This window comes from Trachypithecus francoisi, unplaced genomic scaffold, assembly GCF_009764315.1.
Source record: "Trachypithecus francoisi isolate TF-2019V2 unplaced genomic scaffold, Tfra_2.0 Contig01558, whole genome shotgun sequence".
Taxonomy (NCBI): Eukaryota; Metazoa; Chordata; class Mammalia; order Primates; family Cercopithecidae; genus Trachypithecus; species Trachypithecus francoisi.
This window is the reverse complement of record NW_022681440.1, coordinates 6436117-6455584: the sequence shown is the minus strand read 5'-3', so window position 1 is coordinate 6455584 and position 19468 is coordinate 6436117. Positions and strand designations below refer to the sequence as shown.

Here is a 19468-nt window from a genome sequence, read left to right as displayed (position 1 = left end):
CGAGGAGAGGTCCCCAGAGGAGTCGGAGCCACAGAGACAGAAGGTAGGATGGTCGGTGGCTGCCAGGTGCGTAGTTCCTGTCTAATGGGGACAGAGTTTAGGTTTAGGAACTCTATATTTTAAAATGTAAATTTTACAGTATGTGTATTTTATCACAATAAAAATGTATTTTTTAAGTGTAGACTTTGCCTCAAAAGCCCCAGTTCTTTCAACCTAAGTAAGAAAATAATGCAAAATACACCAAAGACTTTAAGACCCTGTTCATCCTAAGGCAACGTAACAGTTCACAAATAAAAGAATAGCTAAGTTAATTGAGGTCCGTTAACTTATTAGCATATTGTGCTACCGTTAGGATGGATGGCCAGGAAGCTCCTTCAGAAGCTTGGTAAGAGAAAACTTAGAGTGACTGGAGGGGCGGAGCTAGGAGGGGGCCTCCTCGAGGGGCTGCAGCGCTGGGGAGGGCTGTTTCCCGTTCTGGGTGTGGGTTACAGGGGTCTCGGCATTTTGTGAGAGTTCCAGGAGGTGTGACATTATGGTTTATTATGTTTCTATATGTATGTTATACATCAAACAATGTTGACTACAGTTTTAAATAAATTCAAAAATTATGGATCCGTATTGGCAACTATGTAAAGACACACACTGAAGGGGAAGATGGAAAGGAACCTCTCACCAGCTACCAGAGACGGCTTAGGTGACATTCCCGAGGCCACCACAGTGACATCCCCCCAAGGCCGCCACGGAGACGTCCCCATAAGGACTTGGGCCGACATCAGTGTCCCCGTTGCTGCAAGGGGCGGGCAGTGGTGTCCGTGGTGTCAGTGCAGGTGGATACATCATGGGTTTGCCCTAGGAGAGGACTGTGCCCGTGGCTGCTGTGCCTCCAGCGGGACCCAAGGTGGGAACACCTACCAAGCTGGAGACAGCGGGTCACAATGGCTTTGCTCGCGGTGACCAAATCATCTCAGGCTGGACGCCAGTGCCCTGGGGAGTTGCGCCCTGGTGCTCACTTGAGTACTTTGATTATCTTTAGTAACAAATTCGCTTCAGCCCAACTCACCACAGAAAGATATGGAGAACAACAAAAAGGAAAACCAACCCCAAGTGGTCTCCGCCGAGCCCTGATGCACGACGGGACCTCAGGCCAAGCCCACACCAAGTCACGCCCCAAGGGACTAGGGAGAATAGCTGCGTTTGATTTTGTTCTTCAGCTCCACCTAAGTCTTTCTAACAGCAAGGACTTGGCTGTCTCTAGATAGGAGACAGACACTGTCCAACTTATTCTAAAACGCTCTTTCACTTTTACGCTCAGACGCCCTCATGCTACAGGCAGGTTGTAAGCAAATCCAACATGGCAAATAGTAATTAAGCCTGCAGAGAGGAATTCTGTATGTCAGCACACCCAGGACCGTATATAACAGGAGTCTCACTTGTTTTCATTTGCCCTGCTCTCACATAGACTTACCTTCTCACCTACGTGTGGGTCTCATGTTCTGGACAATGGTGCACCGGCACCTGCCCTCGCAGGAGCTCCTCTTTTCTTCTTTGCTGTGGTCAGTTCCAGGGGCCGAGTGGATCACGCAGTAACCATCATGGGGCATCGTTCCGGAGGCATACATGGCCTTTTCTCCGGCTTGCTCGCTCCTTATCTGCATCCATTCTGTCCTCTGCACTCCTTCCTTCTTTCCTCTGTGCCCCACTCCCATTCCACTCCTCTCTCATGCACAGTCACACACAGTAGAGAGTGTATTTCCTAAGGAATAGGAAACCATAACAATAATGGTGATAGATACTGCAAGAGTTGAAGAAAGAAGAAAGAAACATGAAAAGCAGCTCAACAGTCTAAGACAGGTTTATTTTGGAGAATAAACCAGAGAGGGGCTTCTGCCCAATTTTGGTCAGGAGCCTTTTCTCTTAGAGACTAAGGGTATTTAAGAGTTCTGGGAGGGGCAGCTTATGACAGGCTAGGAATGTTTCTGTGTGCAGGACAGTCTTATTGCAGGATTGGAATGTCTCTGGTCAGAGGAGAGGTTATCTCGGGGTTGGCACGTCTCTGGTCAGAGGTTTCATTTGTGGTTTAAGGTCATGTTGACATTAGCCATTAGGCTGATGTTTTGGGGCTGGATTTAGGCGGTTTCTAAACCAGAACTTACAGTGGTGATGCTTGTCTAAGATGGCGATGCTCCTGCTCCATCAGTGCAGACTGTGCCAGTCTCCCTGATGGTAAATCCAGTCTGGGTCTCTGCGGGGAATGGCATCGTTGGCCACTGGATTTCGTACAGGGGCTTGATTATGGAGTTCATCTGCATGAGTTTCAGCTGAACGCCAGGTGTGCCCTTTTTCATCAGGAGTGAGGGTGGAGGCTAGAATGATATAAATGCCATGCCACATTAAATTAAAGGACTGAGTAATATGCAGAAATTCCTTGCGATAATGAGAGGGATTTTCAGAGGAAGATCCCAGATGCTGTTGGATCTGTGACAAATCAGACGTAGAGAAAGGGTCATGAACGCGAGCACTGCCTTCAACCCAGCCACCCCCGGAAGAGGAAGAATGGCAGAGGTGGTTTGACTGGCTGGCGTTTCCTTTGTCTTTAATGTCCAAATGTAAGGCTGGGCCCACCAGTTCCCAGGGGGCATCCAGGAGGGGCCCCAACCCATCCCCATAGACCACGTTTGAGAGAGTGGCTGGCACGGCCCCTTTCTAGAGGCCATTCTTAGCTCCAGCTGCTGCTACCCTTCTTCGTGCCCAAGTGGCCTCTGGCTGGGCCCCAGTCTTTGGCTCCCAGGGCTGGGGCTGCAGCTGGACTGTGGTTCCTGGACTTCCTCACCACAGCCTCACCACAGGGACAGGAGGGCCTAGCCTGGCCCTGTCACCTGCCCCTCCTGGATAATCTGCCCAGGCAGATTACCTGGGCAGGCCTGATGGAGTCAAATGCAAGCTTTAAAAAGAGGTTCTCCATACCAGAGGGCTCTTCTGCCACCCTGAGGTTGGCTGCCAGGTTGGAGGGGCCACAGGACTGGGACTTGGGGCCTCGAGGAGTGGCGGCGGCCACAGTGTCAGCCAACAAGGACTCGGAGCCTCTGTCCTGTGGTCACAGGAACAGCATTTTGCTGGCGGCCGGTGGGTCCACAGAGGTCCCCGCATGGCTACGCGGAATCCCCACTCTGTACCGACACTGCGAGGCGGCAAATGGTGTCATTTCAAGCCACTGGGCCTATGGTCGTTTGTTATGCAGAAAAATAAAATTCATTAATACTTGTTACGATAAAAATTTTAGAATTCAGTTTCCTCCATCCCCGGCCCCGGCCCCGGCCCCGGCCCAAACTGGGAGGGAGCAAGAGATCAAAGAATGGCTGGGACACAGCCTGCCTGGACAGCCGCAGGACAGCACTAAGACCCGCAGCTTCCGAGCTGCTTCTGCGTGGGTTCCCGGGCTTGCTGCCGGCCATGAGCAATGGAACTACTCTCCCGGGCAGTTGCTGGCTCCAGGTTCTGGGGATGCCTGCTCCTACCCCAGGTCCTGGACAGTTCTCGGGTTGGCTCCAGGTTACTGGAATGTCTGCTCCTCCACGGGGCGCTGTGACCTTGGTTGGCTCGCTGCTCAGCCTTCAGGGTTCAGGCAGTGGACAAAAGCCCTCAGTAGCCTGGTGGGGAACTCACTGCACCACAATACCCTGTTGAATAGGTTTTGAGGAATTTCTGACCCCTTCAAAGCTGTACCCAATACTGGTGTGAGGCGGGGTGGAGGCATGCACGCTTCTTATGTGGGAGTGAGGCGGCCGGAGGCATGCACGCGTCTTATTTGGGAGGGGGTGGAACCCATCCCTGTGATTCTCTGACGAGCCCCAGGATGAGAGGAAACGTCACCTGGAAAGCGCTCGGGGCAAGAGCTGCAGAGAGAGGCAAAGCCCAGAACCGACCCTGTGGGCCCTGGAGTCTCCCGAACCCACCACAGTTCTGCCCTGGAGCCGGGCGGCAGCTGGGCCTGGGAAGCAAATTGGAGATGGGCTCATGCAAGCCCTCTCTGCTCAGGCTCTGCAGACACAGGCGGAGGTCCCAGGGTGCAGGCAGTACTGATGGGCTAAGAAATTCTGTGTTTTTTCCTTCTAGGCACAACTGTCTTAATATTAGCAACCTGATGACAATTCCTCATGCTCCTGAGTGCTTCCTTCTCTGCCTGTCTTAACTGACATGGTTTACAGAAAATAAATTACATGAACTGAATGAGTAGTTTGCACTATTGTAGAAGATAAATTGATTTAATTATTATCTAACTTCAAACACAGTGGAATAAACAGATTATCATATCTATGCTGGCATATTAGAGACAAGATTTATTTGCTTTTGTTTTGTAGAAGATGCATTTTCCCTTTTGGAATCAGAATGACACACAAAACGAATTAACCCTAAACTTCCACCTGCTCCACTGTACCCCTATTCCTCAATATTCTCAGGATCAGGAAAGTGAATGCAGGAGGTTTCACAAAGTAAAGCCCCACAGGATCACAGAAGCAAGAAGTGAGTCTACAGGGATTCTGCGGAACGCAGGAAAAGGCTGACACATTCCCCACCGCCCCCTGCAATGGCAGGGATTCCGTGGCACCTATAGGGATTCTCTGGAACCTACAGGGATTCCGTGGCATCCACAGGGATCCCGTGGCACCTACAGGGGATTCCGTGGAACCTACAGGGATTCCGTGGAATGCAGGAAAAGGCTGACACATTCCCCACTGCCCCCCCGGCCATGGCACATTCACTTGCAGGGGATGGAGAAAGTGGAGATGGTTCATCATTAAAAGACACAAGTGGGACGTTAAGAATAGTAAAATTATGAATTTGCCAATATTGAATTTATTTTCATATTTGCAAAGCATGTGCTATTAATTAAGAAGCATTTAGGCTAGGCACAGTGGCTCACGCCAGTAATCCAGCACTTTGGGAGGCTGAGGCGGGTGGATCACTTGAAGTTGGGAGTTCAAGACCAGCCTGACCAACATGGAGAAACCCCATCTCTAGAAATAAAAAATACAAAATTAGCTGCGTGTGGTTGGCGCATGCCTGTAATCCCAGCTACTCGGGAGGCTGAGGCAGGAGAATCGCTTGAACCTGGGAGGCGGAGGTTGCAGTGAGCCGAGATGGTGCCACTGCATTCCAGCCTGGGCAACAAGAGTGAGACTCCATCTCAAAAAAAAAAAAAAAAAAAAAAAAAGCAGCACTTAAACGGGAGGTTTGCAGGCTGCTGCCTCTGAGAGCCCAGGTTCCACAAGGCCATGGAGGTTCTCGGTGGAGGCAGGAATCTGGCTTGGCGTCACTTCAGCACAGGTTCTTACCATGGGACGAGGGGCTCCTGGCCACTCCCACGCCTCACAGTGACTTCCGAGTTAGGGGACGAGAAGGGAGGGCAGGGCTGGGCAGGGCGCCCTAAGGATGACCACAGCTCCCCTGAGGCCGAAAGACGGTGGAGCAGCAGCACCTGCAGCTCCTGCCTCACGTGTGGCCTCCTGGGAATGCCCCATCTGGAGCGGCCTGCGTCCTGTCCTCGGGTGATGCTGGGAACAGTGGCGTCCGCTGCCACATGCCTGTGCTCCAGGGCCTGCGACGTGCATCAAGCTGGGGATACTGCATGACCACCAGATCCCAGGGGACCGTCTCCAGTGCCAGAAACATCCCTGTTTCACCTGCTTCCAGAAGGTTCCAGCTTGTGGAAGAGACGTCTCTTAGAGACCTGGAGGGAACTGGCAGGACAGGGGGCAAGGGGGACGACAGGGCTTCCTTCCCCTCCCTCCACGCTGCCCACCTAAGCATCAGCTTTGGGCAGGGGTGGTCTGGGCTGATGTTCTCTAAAGACAGAAGCGGACAGCAACCCCCGAGCCGCCACCTCCACCCGCCACCTCCACCCGTCAGAATGGCCCTGATCAGCACTGGGGGTGTGGGGGGCCCAGCAGTCCGCCTGGCAGCCCCTCAGAACGTCGCCATCACCAGGTGACCCTGCAGTTCCATTCCCCAGAGGAAGGGAGACGAGCACCACACAGCGCCTGGGACACGGATGCTCACAGGCAGGACAGGGCACACGCGGGTCCTGGAAGGCACAGAGGGTTGCTCTCACCACAAACAGGATGAGCATGGTGGTCCCAGCAAAGCATGGCAAATGCATGTGGTACCTTGAATTATGCACCTAAAAATGACTAAAATGGAGTTTTATGTATGTTTTACCGCAATAAAACTCTTCATAGACAGAGGCACTGCCCACTGCCCTCACAAATGTTGTACCAATTGACTGATGCTTTTTTTTTTTTTTAATTTTTTTTTTTTTTTTTTTTTTGAGATGGAGTCTCGCTCTGTCGCCCAGGCTGGAGTGCAGTGGCCAAATCTCAGCTCACTGCAAGCTCCGTCTCCCGGGTTTACGCCATTCTCCTGCCTCAGCCTCCCGAGTAGCTGGGACTACAGGCGCCGCCACCATGCCTTGGCTAGGCTACTTTTTCGTATTTTTAGTAGAGACGGGGTTTCACCATATTAGCCAGGATGGTCTCGATCTCCTGACCTCTGATCCGCCCGCCTCGGCCTCCCATAGTGCTGGGATCACAGGCACGAGCCACTGCGCCCAGCCTGACTGATGCTTTTAAAACTTAGTAATACCAAGAACTGACAACTGCTTCGATGACAAAAAAGAAAGTCCAACAGGAAAAACTGGCACTTGATATGATTCACAAAGTAGAAAAGAGAAAAAAAGAAATTCAACTATAATCAGACTACTTAAACTAGAATATTTTAATACCTAGAAAGCATTCTTAAAACAGAGACTTTCAGATACAAGGTGATTCAAAACTTCATAAAAATATATGAGCTTCAAATGATACAGTTTAACAGAATGTCCATTTTCAATTTTTACAATAATTAGAAAAACAGAATCACATTTTATGTAGTAATTCAAGACATATATAATTGCAAATTGGTGAAAAATTTCCATTTTACCCCAATTTCTCATCCGAAGCCTCAGATGGCACCTTCCCCATCAGGAACAACACATGAATAAATAATATGGCAGAAACGTCTTTCAAGTTCCCAGAGAACTAACTCTAGGCCCACTTCACATTTGTCTTTCATGTTTTTATTAAAGAGGAGCTCGTCTTAAAGAGATATTCCATTTTAGTCACTGCTCTTCTCAGGGAGGATACGTGTGATCCAGTAACTAAAGAAAGCTGAGATTACTCTGGCATGGTCTGGAAAGCAAAAAACAGAAATAAACAAAAAATAAAACAAAGACAAAAAGAAAAATCAGAAGTTATTATTATGCATACATGAGCCTTTGGGCCCAAAGTGAACTCCCAAATAATCTAATAAAATGCAACTCTGGCATAAAACTGACGTTGAAAGTGACACATTACACCTGCTAATCACACATTATGTACTCCGTATGCCAACACACTGGCTCAGTTATGAATATTTGTATTTCACTGGGGCATGAACCCTTGGTTCACTGGCTCTGTTACACCAGCACTTCAAAACATTACAGTGCAATATATTACAGGCTTAAAATCAGACCTCAAAGAAAACCCATATACAAACCGAAATGAAAAGGAAATAGAAGTTTATGTCAAGGGTGAACAAGTAGAAAAAATTCAGAAGTGGAGCCGTAAGTGAGACAACATAGGACCACGTGGCGTCCACGTCATGAAACCAGGGCTGCAGCAGCACCAGCCAAAGGCAGCTGAGACACCACATCGCGACACCACAATCACCCCTGATGTTACCACAACCCTCAGGGCTTCCACAGCGGGGCCCCGGCTCCGACCTCTGAGCCCGCCAGTCCCCAGAGTCTGACCTCTGAGCCCGCCGGTCCCGGCTCTGACGTCTGTGCTCACCGGGCTCATGGCGGGACACTGGCTGCCAGGGAGGGCTCTCCCCAAAGTCAGGTTTTACAACTTGTCAGGGCACCAAATGCTGCACCTAGAATCTGCTGCTTCTGAAGCTTCCAACCACAGAGAGCCAAGCTACAGACAACAGAAGCCCATCCATGCTCCCCGCCCAGGCAGGCTCCATCCCGCCCGGGGGCAAACTGCCTGAGCTCTGGAAATCCCCAACAGTCAGGAAGATAAAAATCTAATTCCCTCACCGAGGGTTAGAGGAGGGTGCCAGTCCCCAGCCCTTCTCAGTGCGCGTGCGACAACACTCAAGGAACGGCAGCTACTACTGATGAGGAGCGTGTGTAACAAAACGTCACAGAAGCGGGGGAGCTTCGCCCTGACGCCGGCGTCCCAGCTGAACGCAGTCCCGCAACTGAGGAAAAGTAACTGCTGAGCCAGAGAAGAGGGAGAGGAGACACGATCGGCAGAAAACACCCACACCTGTTTTTTTTTTTTTTTTTTTTTTTTTTTTTTTTTTTTGAGACGGAGTCTTGCTCTGTCGCCCAGGCTGGAGTGCAGTGGCCGGATCTCAGCTCACTGCAAGCTCCGCCTCCGGGTTTACGCCATTCTCTAGCCTCAGCCTCCCGAGTAGCTGGGACTACAGGCGCCCGCCATCTCGCCCGGCTAATTTTTTGTATTTTTTTAGTAGAGACGGGGTTTCACCGTGTTAGCCAGGATGGTCTCGATCTCCTGACCTCGTGATCCGCCCGTCTCGGCCTCCCAAAGTGCTGGGATTACAGGCTTGAGCCACCGCGCCCGGCCCACACCTGCTTTTAAAATGTGATTTCTGTGCTCATCCTATGGAGGTGAGAGACACAGTGACTAATTAAATTCCTAAGCTAGTATTATGGAAAAAACCCTTAATTTCAAAAACTATATGCCAAGTCTGCATTAAACAAATACAATGTGTGAAAACAAAGCTTCATTGTTCATAAAATTTCATTTCATAAAATAGCTTGACGTAGAAAAACTGTAAGCACATATTCTACAGAACTCAAAGGAATCCTTTCTTAGAGAAAACAGATCCCTACACACAGTTTAGTTCTATCAGTGGCTTAACGTAAATATGTGTGTATACAAAACCTGTCCGATGATTTTAACATAAGAAACCAATTGTTTTAATATTGGGGGTTCTGCTAAATTCTTTTGATGCAAAAAAGAATTGCCAAAACTCTTTTGATGCATGTCAGAAAAGCCTCAAGTGTGAGAAACAGAACAAAAATTTAAAAAATTAAAAATTTAAAATCACTTACTTTCATCTCTCATAAAAATCTATCCGTTTAACATAATAAAATTGGCTTTTTTGCAGTTTGAGATAAATCTTATTATGGAAATCTAAGTTTTTTTATTTATTTATTTATTTTTTTTATTATACTTTAAGTTCTAGGGTACATGTGCATAATGTTTTCTAAGTTTGTTAAGTACTTGCTGTAAGAGATCTGACGACCAACCAGAAACAGAGATGCCGGCCTGGGGCCAACGCCACCCTCGCCTGCACACACAGGTGCCACCTTCCCGGTGGGGCTCCTCCCCTCTGCCACTGCCGCCCGTGGGCCCTGTGTCCTCCTCCAGTGTCGTTTCTCATGACCCCTGGCCACGCTCCTGGTGGGCGTCTGTACTCACTGTCCCTGATCTCTCTCCTCCCTGCACTCTGGGCCCCATGGCCCTCTTGAGCCTCAGCTGGAACCCGAGGTCTGACTGGCACCTGCACAGCCACCCAGCACTACGCTCCGGGCAGTGCTCTCACCTCAAACCCGATCCTTCTGGGAGCTCCACCTCCTCCTCACGGTGACCTGGTCCTCCCAGTGCCTCGCCGGCCACTCTGCAGCTCCCACTGGTTCTACCTCCACAGTGCACCTGGACGTCGGCTACAGCTGCCTAACCCGTGGCTGCACCTTGGTCTATGCTGCAGGCCCCTCTCAGCAGGTCCTCAGCAGCACCCACCTGGTCTCCATTCTCCATGCCCTCCATCCAGCCTCAAGATAACAGCCCAGAAGCCTCATAGCCTCCAGGAACCTCCTGTCTCTGCGTAGAAGCCCACAAGGCTGCACATGTGCCTGGTCCTGTCACCTCTCCCCCTTCTGAGACTCACTCAATGCACCTGGCCCTGTCACCCGCACCCCCTGGTCCAGCCACCAGGCTCCTCCCATGTGCCTGGCCCTGTCACCTCTCCACCTTCTGCACCTTCTGCGACTCACATCCATCCCCTTGTCCAGCCACCGGGCTCTTGGCAGCTCCCCAAACACACGGGTTCACCCACCTCAGCACATGCGCACTTGGCTGCAAAAACACCTCCTCTTCCCACTCCTCCACAGCCTCATCTCCAGGATCTACCTGGAGTGCTACGACGCATCTCACCGTGTATCTGGCTTCTTGTCCTTCTTTTCCAGCTCCTCAGCTAGGGAGCGAGTGCCCCGGGGCGGGGTCCCTGCCAGGCTTCCTCAGTGACAGGCTTCACAGCCCAGAGCACCACGCAGGGCAACACACAGCCGACACCTCCTCGACGGAGGAGGACGTTCTGCATAAAGGCAGCTCCTCCGGCACCCACATGCTCTGCACGCTGATGGTCCCCGCAGCCCCTGGCTCCCTGCGCCTGTGCCACGGCATCGTCATACCACGGTGATGTAGCGCTGTTCGTTATCTGGCTTCTCTAACATGCTAGTCTTGACACCTCAGCAACCCTGTGGGTTTCTAAGCACAGAAACCACCCCCGACACTTACTGTGAAACTCCCTCCACGAAATCTGCAGACTCCTTCTCTGGGACGGGTGCCACACACTGGCCCTGGCCAGGTGTGCTGCTCTACACTCAGTGGTGTGCAGGTGAATGGCTCAACAGCCTGGACTTCAGATTTTCAGCATTTGCCAGTTTCTGTGGCCTGAATACCCTCACCACAGCTTGTGTCACCACACATGGCATTGGGAAGACATGAGCACAGCTGCCCCAGCACACAACAGTTTACATGAAAAGGATGCCCAGTGGATGTGGTGGAAAATAAGTCATCATCACCACGTCAGGGGTCCAATAAGGTACCAGACAGTTGGAAGCCAGCAAAAATTTGCCATCTACTACACCAATAGAGAGAAGGAAAAGAGGAAGAAATGAATTCACTTCTATTGAAACTTAGGAAAATTTGGCTCCAAGAGTTGATAGCTCCCAAGTCTGGAAACTCAGACTGCACATGCGTTTCTGCATATATTATGTGAAATATTTTTATATCAAGCAGAGATGCAGGAAGCCTGTTTCTCTGTGGGACTCCATTCTCCCACGCCATATGTGCAGCGTCATATTTTCCAACTCATTGCTGTTTTGGTGCCATGTAAGTCTTTTAGAGGCAAACCTCAATGAGAGTATCTTAAGCAGGACCTTGAATAAATCGTACGGTACTTACCAGGAGGCATCGTGCAATGTTCTGGGAACATTTCCAGAGCACGCTTCAATCTCTCAGTATCTTGCAGAAGCAGCAGTGTTTTCAGGTGGTACAGGATGGACACGTCTGAGGGCGGCATGCTGTGTGATGCAAGACGGTCCAGCAGTTCCTCAGCGGCATCGGCGAGGGCGGCTGAAGCTGCATCTCTGGAGACACCTACATAAAGTCAGTTTTGCTTGGAAATACGGTTTTGTTTTTATTTCTATAAACTAAAGATAAGCTTTCCTCTCTTAAGGAAGGCCTCAAACCTACGCTTCCACATAGAATGAGATGTCTGGGAGATGAGAAGCTACCAGAAGAGAGAATCAGAACAGAGCTCAGTACAAAACACCACTGCACGAACGACCGTGGAAACCTGGCCCGTCTACGTGTCTGTCTGGTGAGATGCCTTCCCTGGCCCGTCTACGCATCTGTCTGGTGAGATGCCTTCCCTGGCCCGTCTACGCATCTGTCTGGTGAGATGCCTTCCCTGGCCCGTCTATGCGCCTGTCTGGTGAGATGCCTTCCTTGGCATCTGTCTGGTGAGATGCCTTCCCTGGCCCGTCTACGCGCCTGTCTGGTGAGATGCCTTCCCTGGCCCGTCTACGCGCCTGTCTGGTGAGATGCCTTCCCTGTCCAACACACAACTCAAGGCCACGAATAGCAGCAGGATAAACCAGACAATGAACCAAGCTCTCTATGTCATAGCTTTAAAAAAAGAATCAGACTGTGGCTGTTCGGAAGAAATCAAGGAGAACGGAAAACAAGCCCGACTTCCCCTCGGTCTGGTGGCTGGTCTTGTTTCTCTGGCTGCTGTTGAGCAGTTCGACTGCAAAATGTGGTCGCCTGTGGTGGTTTCGGCACTAACCCTGCTTGGACTTAGCAGGACTTCTTCAACCTGTGACTCTGTGTCCCATAACAATTGTATAAAACTCCCAACTGTCATGTCTTTCTGTCCCGCCACTGCTCCGTCCTCTCTCCTGTCCACCTGGGCCTGTTGCAGACACCGGACTTCCCACTCCAGGTCTGCTGGGCTCTTTCCTATGTTTTCATCCATTTTCTCTCCACCCTGCATTCTGGAGACTTTCTTTCACCCGTCTTCCCGGTCACTAATTCTCTTTTAGGCGAACCCTCATTTGCTGTTTCCCTGTCTTTTGAGGCCTGAATTTTTGTTACCATATTTCTCAGGCCTAAAATTTCCATTTGATTATTTTAGTACATTCAAATTACCTGGCAAAATGCTCCAATTTTTTCCCCCTTATTTTAAGCTTCCTGTCTGATAACATCAGTGTCTCCTGCTCCCGCTCTACTGCTCTTTTCTTCTTGTTTTTGGAGCTGTGGTCCTGTTTCGTGGCATGCCTGGTAAACTGCTGCTGAATGCACAGGAAAGACTGCAGAGGTCTAGGACGGCGATATTTTCTTCTAGACGTCTCACCCTTTGCTCCGCCAGGCAGACAGAGGAGAGGTGGATCCCCTGGACTGTGCAGGGACTGAACTGACTCCAGGGTGGCCACACATCTGGGACAGGGTCGTCTGCCTCTGGGCTGCCCTGCTCTGCTGGGCTTCAGAGTCAGGCCAATCCTCATCTGATCAGCACCTCAAGATGGCCAAGAGGCCCTGATGTTGTTCGGAGTCTCTCTGTGTGGCTTCTCGTCTTCCACCCACAGCTTCAGAATTGGGCAAAGGCGCTAAGGGAAGCCATGCAGAGTGTTGAGTTCTGTTCTCCAACCTCCGAGCCCGCCGGCCTCGGCTCCGACCTCCGAGCCCACTGGTCCCCAGGCTCCAACCTCTGAGCCCGCCGGCCCCGGCTCTAATGTCCATGCTCACCAGGCTCCAGGCTCTGCTTTTGGTCTCTCAACCTGTGAGGCTAGTTTTTCTGCCTCTCTGGGCTCCACCAGGTCCTTTCCCCAGACCCTCACCCAACGCCCACACTCAGGACTGGCAGATTCCTGAAGACAAGTGGCTGCAGATGTGTCCATGACAACCTCCCCGTGAGAGTTCCGGGAGTTTCGTCTTCCTATGAGCCCATTTCCTGAGGAGCTTGCTGATTCCTTCAATAGGTGTTTCTCAACCTAGCTTTTTGGTTACTCCCAGCATGACTGTTGGTCTGCCCCCAGGTGGTCGAGCACACACAGAATAGAAAGTTTACTGAGATCTTTCCGAATTCTACTCTACTTTGTAATGTCTTAGCCACGTCTTCCTGATGTGCCATCTGGATGTGTTTTCAATTTGTTAATATAATCTGCTGAGAAACATGCTAAAGAGGAAGAGGCTAGAGTGCTCTTCGTACTGAAACCAATCTATTAAAAATGGTACTTATGCATCACTGTTAAAAATCAGTTACTTAATTCCCCAATTATTACATAGCTGATACTTCTTAACCTTGTTCATAAGAACACCATCTGGGAGGCCGAGGCGGGTGGATCACGAGGTCAGGAGATCGAGACCCTCCTGGCTAACACGGTGAAACCCCGTCTCTACTAAAATTACAAAAACTAGCCGGGCGCGGTGGCGGGCGCCTGTAGTCCCAGCTACTCGGAGGCTGAGGCGGGAGAATGGCGGGAACCCGGGAGGCGGAGCTTGCAGTGAGCCAAGATCGCGCCACTGCACTCCAGCCTGGGCGACACAGCGAGACTCCGCTCTCAAAAAAAAAAAAAAAAAAAAAAAAAAAAAAAAGAAAAAGAACACCATCAAATGCCCTGCTTAAATCTGGATCTGCTAAACCCACATTAACCTGAACCTGCTGGTAACATCATTAAAAAGACACCTATACCCACAAAATTAAAAAGCATTAAAAAAAAAATAACAGAGAAAAAAACCAGGAAGCCATCCCTGGTGCGTATCTTTGTTCTGGGGCAACCCTGTGTCCCTAGGTCAGCTGTCGACAAAGCGGAGTGCAGATGTAAGCAAGCGCCATCTGTGACATTAAACCTGTGCTTACTTTCCTTATGTCCATACAAACAACTGCACAAAAATGTTTGCTGAGAAATCACGCATCCATTCCACGTGGAAGAGAAAATGAAATCTGTCCTAAAGGCGCAAGCTGTGTTTCCTTCACCTCTCAGTCTGCTTATGAAGGTGAGCTCAGTTCATCAAAACCTCTAATTTCGATTTATCTCTTGTTTAGAAAAACAGCCTGGATGCCAACACACTCCAAAACCTGACCTTAGAGGCATGGAGGACACGGGGCCAGCCTGTTCTTGGCACAGGCCACGGCCGCCACACTGCTTCTCTGGATATGCCAGGGGCACGTGCCCGTCCACATCATCAGTGGAAAGCACGTAAATACTCTGATCTTTGCCTTATAACTAATTATTTACATTGAATATTTTTAATGTATGTTTTCACATTTCAGCATATTTCTTTCTTTTAATAAACTTTTAAGTGGATGTCTCTATGCAAAACAGTAAAAAACATACCGTCATAAAAATACATTTCCTGTGTTGACTTCAAAAAATTTAGAACACTAGCTGCCTTTTCATCGGTAACTGTATCATCTTCCTCCCCAGCGTCTGCACCATCGTCCTCCCCGGCCGGTATCGGATCTTCCTCGCTGGCGTCGGCACCATCCTCCTCCCCGGCCAGTGTCGGGTCTTCCTTCCCAGATTCCACACCGTCCTCCTCCCTGGCTGGTGTTGGGTCTTCCTCCCAGGAGTCCGCACCTCCCTCCTCCCCGGTGTCTTTAATGTCTTCCTCCCTGGCCGGTGTCGGGTCTTCCTCGCTGGCGTCCGCACCTCCCCCCTCACCAGCCGCTCCCATGCCTTCCCCTTCACTGCTGCTGTCCTCCGGCTGGTACATGAAGCTGACACCAGCAGCCTTTGTTGCCAAGCCCGCTGCTTTCTTCCTTTTAATTTGCTGTTTCTTTTTCAGTTTCCTTTTTTTATTTTTGCTTATCATGGGCCCGTCTGTGTGCTGTCGCTGAAATTTCTCCTGTAATGGACTCTGCTGTTTCTCTAATTCTGCTTGTTCTACAAGAACACTGCTGGGATTTTTTAATTTTTTCTTTGACTTATGCTTCCTAATTCTTCTTCTCTTTGGCTGGTCATGAGGATCCTGATCTGTTAAAAAAATCAAATATAACAATTTTCAGTACAACGAAACCATAACAAACGTATGAGGCTAAATTTTCCATCAGGATCTTGTAGTTTTAGTAGAAAAAGAGTTTATACTATTTACTTCGGTGATTCTCAACTTTACCATCAAAGATCCTGGGATTAACAATAATATAAATTAGCAGCCTACTTTTTTTTCCCCATAAAAGACTCATTCAGATGTATATACACTCACAGATGCTACGATCATAATAAATGGTATGCTTTGAAGGATGTACAAGTTGTTGCTTTTTTTTTTTTTTGAGACGGAGTCTCGCTCTGTTGCCCAGGCTGGAGTGCAGTGGCCGGATCTCAGCTCACTGCAAGTTCCCCCCCCACCCCCCGGGTTCCCGCCATTCTCCTGCCTCAGCCTCCCGAGTAGCTGGGACTACAGGGCCCACTACCTCCCCCGGCTAGTTTTTTTTTTTTTTCTGTATTTTTTTAGTAGAGACGGGGTTTCACCGTGTTAGCCAGGATGGTCTTGATCTTGTGACCTTGTGATCTGCCCGTCTCGGCCTCCCAAAGTGCTGGGATTACAGGCTTGAGCCACCACGCCCGGCCTTTTTTTTTTTTTTTTTTTTTTTTCTGAGACAGAGTCTTACTTTGCTGCCCAGGCTGGAGTGCAATGGCACAATCTCGGCTCACTGCAACCTCTGCCCCCAGGTTCATGCGATTCCCCTGCCTCAGCCTCTCGAGTAGCTGGGATAATAGGCACGCACCACCAAGCCTGGCTAATTTTTGTATTTTCAGTAGAGATGGGGTTTTGCCATGTTGGCCAGGGTGGTCTCAAACTCCCGGCTTCAAGTGATCCACCTGCCTCGGCCTCCCAAAGTGCTGGGATTACAGGAATGAGCCATTGCACCTGGCCAGTTATTGCATTTTTAGAGTAAAATTTCATTTCTATGAGCCTTGGGTGGGGGGTGGGGGTGGGGTGGGGACAGGAAACCCTTATTTCTTATTTTTCTTAACTTTTATTTTACAACTAGGTCCTTTCTAAAGTTACTTGTGTGTGAGAATAAAAAGTAATGATGACTTGCCCATCTTCATGCATTTTGACACAAAGGCTAAGCTGGACTCCAGGTTGGCAGAAGGTGGTTTATAGACAGCATAGGTTGGTGGTGTGCTGGTAAATGGCTAACAACCAGCTCTCTGAAAAGTCCCGAGTCCTCCCATCTACTAATTTCCCTGGTGTAAATACTTCCCCACGGCCGATTTCAAACTACCACTCTGGTGATGCGGAACATGCGGAACAGAAGAGGCAGCACAACCGATTCTCACGGACTGAGAGGGGCAGCCTGGGTTGAAACGGGAGACTGGGGAGAGGGTGGGTAGAAAGCACCATGGATAAACCATGGCAGTCCCAACACCTCTGTGAGGACAGAGGCGCGGTGCCCCCTCGGTGAGGGCGGAGGCGTGGTGCAGTTCTGATTTTTAGGAAGTGCCTGTGTGAGTTTTCTGGGCTGTGCACCCCATCACAGACTGTGAGGAATCAAAATGAAAGAGCGTGAGTGAAGTTTGTGAGACACTGTAAAGGCAGGTTCCCTATCATTTCCACTCAGGCGCTCTCCCTTCACCTCCGAAATGAGATGGAATACATGAGTTCCTCTTCCACACTGCATCTCTTCACAGCGGCCTCCTATTCCCCTCTGTCTCAACAGCCTTGAGCACGCTGCCCTCAAAGCTCAGGGCCCGCCCGCCAGCCGGACAGGAACCCTGCAGAGGGCGAGCTCCGGGCTCCTGCCCAGCCGCGGACACCGGGAGCTGTGATTCGGTCCCACCCCACGACTGGATGAAGCAGTCGCATCCGTTTCTCTCACCCTGAAAATACAGTAAGTATTTTACCAAGCACCAGCCTCCCGTCTTCATCGGATGTAGACACCCCCAGCTCTGTTCACCACTGTGCAACTGTGAGCTGAGGCCGCTGCCGCTCTGTGGAGGAGAGCTCCCACCCTGTCTTGATGTGACTGGCTTCTGCACATCCTCTGCCGCCACAGCGGGGCACAGGCTGAAGCAGCTGCGCACAGTCGCAAGGTGAAGGCCGCCCAGCCTGAGGCTCCTCAACACCTTCGTCTTGCTCCTCACTCACCAGCGGGTGTTTGAATGATTTCATCTGCGAGTGTGTGTTGCTACTGGGGTCCACTGTGCAGGTCTGACCAACCAGCCTGGCCCAGACGTCTTTGAATAGCAACCCCTAGATCTGCCCTGAAAATACTGATGTTTAAAAACCAACCACGGCTAGGTAATCCATTTTAATTTCCCAGGTTCCGTTAAAAACAGATGAAATTAAGCCTCTCCTCTTAGGTGTCTATTAAAAAATATGCTTGCCTTCATTAATTTGGAGATAAGTAACACAGAGTATTTCCCCACCCAGAGGAAGCCCCTCTGGGGCGTGACAGGTCACAGGGGAGACCCCCATCACCCAGCAAGAACACTGCGTGGGGCTTATCAACCTCCAGGTTCCTCCTGGCACGTCCTTCTCCACCAGCTCTCAGTCAGGGCAGCTCCTCACCAGTGTCCCACCCCGGGGTCGGCTTCCCCTCCTAAGACTACAAGAGAAACAAATGGTTGCCCTATTGAGATCGATTATGCTATTGATCTATTTTTATATTTTTATAAGACTATAAAACAGTAATTTAAAAAGGTGAAGGAGGCAAAAAGGCCATAAAATGGTAAGTTTATCCTATTTTTTCACATAACTGTGTGTGCATGTGCTTGTGAAAAGGAAAACTTAATATACATTAAAAAAAGAGACTGGACATCCATTTCTCAGGATGCTCCCTGCGGTTGCTCCTTGGGTGGTCTAAGTACAGGCTGCTTTTTTCCCCCACTGTATTTCTCTGATTTCCAAATCTAGTTTAAGAGAGGAGGCTTGAACTACCAGCATCGGGAACACAGAGGTGCCGATACGTCTTGTTGGTGTTAAGAAGGTAATGAAAGGATACTGCATGCAATGTCGTGCAAATCAGCTAATCCGTTAGAAACAGATTCCTGAAAAAAGTACAGTTTATCCAATGGACACACAAAGAAACAAAATCACAAAACTCCTGTATCTGTCTTTAAAAATGAGTCTAGTTAAAAATAGTCCCACAAAAGAACTGCAGGCTTAGATAGGTTCACCCGTGACTTTTACCAAACATTTAAAGAAAAAGTCTTGGGAGGCCGAGACGGGCGGATCACGAGGTCAGGAGATTGAGACCATCCTGGCTAACACGGTGAAACCCCGTCTCTACTAAAAATACAAAAATTAGTCAGGCGTGGTGGCAGGCACCTGTGGTTGCAGCCACTTGGGAGGCTGAGGCAGGAGAATCGCTTGAACCCGGGGGGCAGAGGTTGCAGTGACCCGAGATTGCACCACTGCACTGCAGCCTGGACGACAGAGTGAGACTCCATCTCAAAAGAAAAGAAAAAGCCAACACGTCTTACCCGTTTCCAGAGAGCAGAAAAGATAATGACCTGAGTTTGTGTTTCCAGGTAAGAGTCTCAAGAGACAAAGGAGAATAACGGTCCCTAAAAGCTGCCGCACGTGTGCCCTGTGTGTGCCCATGACGTGCCCCAAGCCCTGATGGGGAGTGGCTCATTTGTAGCACGCGGCTGTCATCCCCATTTTACAGAGGAAGAAACTGAGGGGGCTGAAATACTTGTCTTAGACATGGAGGCAGTCAGTGGCAGATAAACAAGAAACGGAGTGGAATGCCACCTAATCGAGGGACCTCTGTGGGAAGGTCCTCATGAAAAGGCAGCAGGTGCTCCTTTTTCATAGCAAAAATGTGACTGGGGAGAGCAGAAAAGATAATGACCCCTGACGACTCCAAAGTCCCTCACGGCTCTGGGCCCTCATGGCCCCGACACCCGTCACAGCTCTGGCCTCTTAGGGTTCTGGCCCCTCCCAGCTCCGACCCCTCCCAGATCCCGCCCTTCCCAGCTCCTGCCCCTCAGAGAGAGTGACCCCTCACAGCTCTGGGCCCTCCCAGATCCAGCCACTCACAACTCCCACCCCTCACAGCAAGTGAACCCTCACAGCCCTGACCCCTCACAGCCCTGACCCCTCACAGCTTCGGCCTC

General features: G+C 50.1%; 1 protein-coding gene across 5 annotated transcripts in view; it reads right to left on the bottom strand.

Annotated features, from left to right (window-relative positions):
- Positions 1-1807: 1807 nt before the first annotated feature.
- The window catches only part of ERICH1 (glutamate rich 1), a 65224-nt gene continuing 47563 nt past the window's right edge, over positions 1808-19468 (bottom strand). The window contains exons 3-5 of one of the 5 annotated variants that reach the window (XM_033177779.1): positions 14735-15373; positions 11298-11492; positions 1808-2363 (exon numbers count right to left, since the gene is read on the bottom strand). In XM_033177779.1, the coding sequence (XP_033033670.1) occupies positions 2194-2363; positions 11298-11492; positions 14735-15373 (1004 nt within the window). In that variant the 3' untranslated portion in view covers positions 1808-2193. Of the gene's footprint in view, positions 2364-6753; positions 7224-11297; positions 11493-14734; positions 15374-19468 lie in introns of those variants that run through there. The other 4 variants (XM_033177764.1, XR_004429166.1, XR_004429164.1 and 1 more) reach the window with 4 other exon arrangements.